Below are 6,000 nucleotides of genomic sequence, written 5' to 3'. Positions count from 1 at the left end.
TGTCCTCACTGGATAGAAGGGATGAGGGAACTCTCTGGGGTCTCTTTTGTAAGGGCACTAATTCTATTCATGAGGGTTCTAACCTCATGTCCTAATCACCTCCCCAAGACCCCCACCTCCAAAAACCATCACTGGGGATTAGCTTTCAACATATGAACTGGGGGGAGGAGGAACATTCTGTTCTTTAAGTCTGCATCCTTCTTAGAAACTGTACATCATTTTTATTTTCCAGATAAAGGTGAAATCCTAATGTACGGTGAACTGTAACCCATGGAAGTTCAACCGCACCAGAAAAGGCAGGAAAGCAGAGGGGTAAAGAGATCAGGTTTTGGAGTCAAACAGTTCTGGGCTCAAATCATGGTTCTGCTATTTACCAGCTATATGACCTGAGTCTCAGTTTCTTCATCTATAAAATGGGAATATTAAAACTTACCTCATGTAACTGTGATAAAGGAGAATTGAGATGTACATGAAGCCTTAGTATAGTATGTGGCATATAATAAGTGCTTATCAAAACGTGAGAGTATGTATACATTATTCTGTGTGTGTGTGTGTAAATATTTAGACACTATTACACATCTGCCTTTGTAGGTTGGAAACTTAGAATGAAGAGAGACATGTGTGCTTAAAATTACTTAAGAAAAATCGCAGAAAAAAATTGTATACGTGTTCATCATACAAAGTGAGTAAGTAAATAAATAATAGGGAAACCATTGCTTCAGTGTAATACAGTATTCTGATGGGATGCTGGACACAGTTCTAAGACTTTACATCTATTAACTCACCTGATCCTCATAACAACCCCTAGGAAGCTACTGTTACTATCCTGGTTTTACAGATGAGGCACAGAGAGTTTAATCAACTTGTTCAGTGCCACACAGCCAATGAGTAGTGGAGCCAAGAATCAAACCTAAGCATTGTGGCCACAGAGTCTATACTCCTCACCACTGCAGAAAAAAAAAAGGGCTTAATTCAGCCTTAACTGCAATCACACGCATCTCTAGATCTGCAGTGTTCTTACAGTGGCCAGTAGCTATACATATTTAAATTTAAGATAACTGAATTTGAATAAAACTAAAAATCCAATTTTTAGGTTGCACTCGCCACATTTAATGTGCTCAACAGCCATATGTGGATAGTGGCTGCTGTTTGGACAGCACTTTCATCACTGCAGAAAGTTCTACTGAACAGCACCGTCGTAGATAACTCTAGAAAGCATTAACCAAACACAGACTCAAACTCAACAGGTGTCACATGGATTTTTTTAATTAAATACCACTTCATAATGTTATTTGTACCTAGCACACACATTTTTTTGAAAAATAAGACATGCCATATATTAGTCACTAAATTAACAAAATGTGAGCATCCACATAGAATATATTCTAAGGTGACTTCACTTACACAGCTTCTCAGAGAAACACACAGTAAAATTTTTTGCCAGTGTTGGACCAGATTTGGAATTCACAAGGCTGCAGGTTAGAGGTTCCCCAACACTATCCCGATGGACGTCTTGTCTCCACACTGTGCCATCAAGCTGCCTGGTTTCCACCAGAAAAGCAAGGGAGATGTCAATCCCCCTTTGCCTACCCAGTGTTCCATTCCATCCTGCACAACCCTGCCCTGACCTGAGGCTTCATGTGATGGCGTCGTCAGACCTGCAGCTTCATGGGAGGGGTGAGGGCGGGTGGAGTGGGGTTAAGCTCTCTTCAAAAGCTGCAGGCGCCCGTCTATGAAGAACTGGTTTTAATGCCTGATTAGGGACCCCAGAATCCCAGCCTTTAGAAGAGGCAAACAGAGTGGGGCGGGGAGAGGAAACCAGAGAACAACTGGAAAGTTGAAACCCAAGTTTGGTCACCTTGCCTTAGGTACTGGCTGCGAGGAGGGAGATGAAGGCAGGATATGTAATGTTGCTTGGAGCCTTCGAGAGGGCTTGGGGATGTGAGAACCACAAGAAAAACAGAGTCAGGGCGGTGAGTGGAAAGTTGATGTCCTTGTCCCCCCATCCTAACAGCAAGTGCTGCTTATCTGCCACCAGCAAACAGTCCATTTACACTCAGGGACAAAGACTGGGAGACGCCAGCCCAAGACAGAGTCAGAATTCTGGGGACCATGGCTCCACCTCAGCTGTTCTTCCCGGGACCCAGGCCTCCTACCCTGCTTCCACTCCAGCAGCCACCATGCAGCTCTGCGCAGCCTTCCTGAACTCAGCCTCGTAGGATGGTGCCATTGCCCTAAACCTGGAGGCAGGCGAGCTGCCCAGGCCCCAGCAGCAGCGCCTGGGCGGCACGGAACCCGTGATCATCAGCTGACCTGAGGTTACAATGCACTTTTATCCATTCATCACTCCTGCCTGACTCCAGTGTCAAAGACCCATCACAAAACAAAGGGAAGGGGGCACAGGAAGGCTGGGAGCACATAAGCTGCCAAATGCTCACCTGGGTTTGCCTCTTTTAAATGGCCTCCCCACTCACCTTTCTTTTATCCACTCTGCTCTCACACCCCCTCTTGGTCCACGTTAGAAACATCACTGGGAACATCTGAATAGCAGCAAAATTGGATTTTAATTCCCTTTTCGTGTTTTGTTCTTACAGGCGTGCAGCCTGACCTTGAAAAATGACTTTCATTTCCCCTTCAGAGTCTTCCTCCACACTGCATAGGGGGCTCCTTTCCCATCAGTGCAGATCCTGCCATTCTCTTCCCCATGAAACATCAATGGCTCCTGTGTTCTCTAGGATACGCTTTAAACTCCTCGGCCACGCCTTCAAGTCCTCCATGATTCTACCTCCACTGCTTATCTTTCCAGGAGTATTTCCCATCACCTACTCTGGCTCTTCCTTTACAGCCCCCCCCCACCCCCTCCCCCTGGCAACCCATCTCTGTGCCTTTGCAAATGCCAGCCCCTCTGCCTGGGGGTGATCACTCCACTTCCATGCTTTGCTCACATCTTAGCTAGATTTGCCACCCTTCGATGAGTGGAGCCCAAATCATCTCCAATTCTGAATCCCCAGTTCCGGGCTCAGGGCCTGACCTCCAGCAGGGCCTCCATAACCATCACTGTCTGTGGTCCACTACTGCACCTGGCCTGCCCTGCCACAGCTGACTGGGTATTTGTATCTCCCGCTGCTGGCCTGGAAGGCAGACACCAGGTCTTATTACCTGTAGCTCTCACTGTCCAAATGCTTAACACATAGTAAATGCCTCACAAATATTGCTGAATTGACTTGATACCTATTCTAAAGGGGAAAAAAAAGTCATTGTCTGTTGCCTTCTTAGGCATGTGAGACACAATACAGAAGTGGTCACCGCAGGCGACAGACACCGGTTTTGAAGTCAAGGTACTCAATCAGTATGGAGAACAATCCGTAAAGGTTAAGAATCTATCAACACTGGTCTATGAACACTGTCACCTTGCCGGTTAGTTCCAGGCTGCCTAGAGGAGCAGGAAGTGTACTTCTAAGAAGTAATCGCTGGATGGAGAAATGCCACGGATCCTATGGGGATTATTTGGCCTGCCAAATGAACCCCCAGGAGGAAACAAGGAATGGTAATTCCAACTTTCCAGCAGGGGTGTGTCGGGCTTTCAGCGGACCGTCTCTTTCAATTATTAGGCTTTCAAGGTGTGTGATTCTTGGATTACCTGCCTCAGAATCACCTGTGCTGCCAGTTAAGCATGCAGACTCTAGGACCTGGTCCCAGTCCCACTTAATCAGAGTATCTATGGTTGGGTTGTAGGAATCTGTATTTTAAATAAACTCCCTAGGGGATCCTTATTTTTGTTAAAGTTTGCAGACCTTTACCTGCCATTCTCAAAAGTATACAGTGAGTCTAGGGGAAGACGATCGTGTACGCAGCCAGCCAGCCAGCCAGCCAGCCAGCCAGCCAGCCAGCCAGCCAGCCAGCAGCAGCCCCATTTCTGAGGATGCCTGCTTCCTCCAGATGTATGTGGACGGGGACAAGGACCCAAAGAGTCTACCAACCCCATGGAAATTAATCAACGATTCAAGCTTGCTTCGTCGATCTATAAAGGAGAGGATGGAGAAGAGGTGAGTGAGGCTGTCTCTGAAATAAGCACCCTCAGTTTTCCCAGAGGGCACTGGTGTGCAGAAAAATACACACGAAACAGCCAGATTATTTGTCCTCTTAGAAGTGATGCAATCACCTCTCGTAAAATGAAAAGGGGTTTTTCTTCCTGTATGGGCTGAAGTCTCATCACTCCTGCTCCTGTCTTTCTTATTCTTCCCCTTCCTTCTCTTAATTTCTCAGTTCCTTTGAGGGGAAAAAAACAATCAAGTAGTTCGTAGAACCAAAACCAAATTAGTTTTCAGAGTGGATCATCCATTGTAAACACATCGAGCACATTTTCACAGACAATCAGAAAGCAGATGTGCATTTCTTACAGGCGAGCGACGGGATGTTACACCCAGGGCTGGCTCACCATGCCATGTGAAGGTGACACCATGGTTATCACAAGTACAGAATCCAGAGCAAGGTGGGTAGAGATCACATCTGCACATAAGGTGAGGGAAGACTAGATTTGGAGGTTTTCAGCCTTTCAATGGATTTGGAAAGTAAGGGCAGAATCTCTGCCTTGCTTTAGCTCTGAAGAATGTGGCCACCTTTGGTCACTGACTGGGGAAGCCAAGTTACCACTGTCAAGGATGATGAAGACTTTCCAAATCTGGTTGGGCTAAACCAGGCAGAGGCTGAATGCTATACGGCCCACCTAGAATACTGCTTTCAGCCCCCCACCCCCACTCTTATCATTTAAAATTTCCAAGACCAACATAATCTACCCTTTGCCAGAGACAAAGGCTCTTCCAGATCCACAGAGTTCTTGGATTTAAAAAATAAGACTTGAAAGGCAAGTTTTAGAATTAAGGGTTGAACCGCTGTCAGCATGGCTAGAGCAGCTGTAAATGGAGGAAAGGTGAGTCTCCTCCCAGGTGGGCTCACTCCCTCTTGGTGTGTTCCAGGACACGGTAGGGAACCCCAGACGCGCTTCTGGAGCCGTGTTCTTCCTGCATGACGGGCAGTGTGGCGGGAGCATAGATCTCAGAAATGTTGTCGTTGTTTTCCAGGGCCCCATAGGAAAAAGAAGCTTTGAGGTCAGGCTGGACGGCCATCCCCTTGTCATGCATGTTTTGCATACCTGAAATGAAATCCATTCCCCCCAAATCATTATTTGGTCCTCAGGGCCAAAGGAGGCTGCATCTCATTTTCCTCTATACCCCCACTGACTAATTGCAGTGCTTAGGAGTTAATCATGTGCATTGTCAATTTCCTGAATGCTTTAGATTGAAAACAGAGCATCCATAAATATACACTAGGAAGATTACAGTTGCTAAGCAACAAAGGATGAATCTTTAGGAAATAGGCACACAGACCAGCCACTGTCAAGAGAAACCATTGGTTGGCTTAGAATGAGGTGGGAATGTCTGGGTCACAGGGGGAGCGGAACCAGCACTGTGCTTTGAACGTGGTAGATGCCAACACTTTTCTGCTGAGTTACGTCAGGATCCAGAAAAATGTCATTATACTGTTGAGAGAAGAGGGTAACTTTTGTGTCATGGATACGTGATGGGGACACATGTATCATGATGTTCAGAGAGAGGGAGTTTTGACATTAACATCCCTGATCCACGTATGGGATAAGGTGCGATTTTGCTTATTACCTCTGGGCACACTGATGTTGGATTTCTACTTATATTTGAAGGCAAAGACTTTAGTCATTAATTCCTTTAATGTACTCTACAATTCCCCCCCAGTCAGGTTTGACCTGGCCTCCTCTGAGGCCAGTTCTTTTCCTGGTAGGGAATTAAGACCCTTCAAATTCTCCTGCCCCTGGTTGAGTAATAAAAAAAATTGAATGCAAATTATCTTCCATGAAACTAGGATGATAATAACAGCTGACATCTGACTGTTTCCTATACCTGAAGCACTGGGCTGATTCAAACAGTAAGAGCAACAGCAACAATGATAACGGCTAATGAGGACTGA

The 6,000-nt window shown here is 46.0% G+C and overlaps 1 protein-coding gene across 2 annotated transcripts in view; it reads right to left on the bottom strand.

The window, feature by feature from the left end:
* Positions 1-1,250: 1,250 nt before the first annotated feature.
* NIPAL3 (NIPA like domain containing 3) overlaps positions 1,251-6,000 on the bottom strand; it is a 51,061-nt gene continuing 46,311 nt past the window's right edge. For both annotated transcript variants that reach the window (XM_057700254.1, XM_057700248.1), the window contains one exon: positions 1,251-5,152. In XM_057700254.1, the coding sequence (XP_057556237.1) occupies positions 4,953-5,152 (200 nt within the window). In that variant the 3' untranslated portion in view covers positions 1,251-4,952. The remainder of the gene's footprint in view (positions 5,153-6,000) is intronic.

This window comes from Hippopotamus amphibius, chromosome 1 (genome assembly GCF_030028045.1).
Source record: "Hippopotamus amphibius kiboko isolate mHipAmp2 chromosome 1, mHipAmp2.hap2, whole genome shotgun sequence".
In the NCBI taxonomy this organism is placed as follows: Eukaryota; Metazoa; Chordata; class Mammalia; order Artiodactyla; family Hippopotamidae; genus Hippopotamus; species Hippopotamus amphibius.
This window is presented reverse-complemented; position numbering and strand designations above follow the sequence as displayed.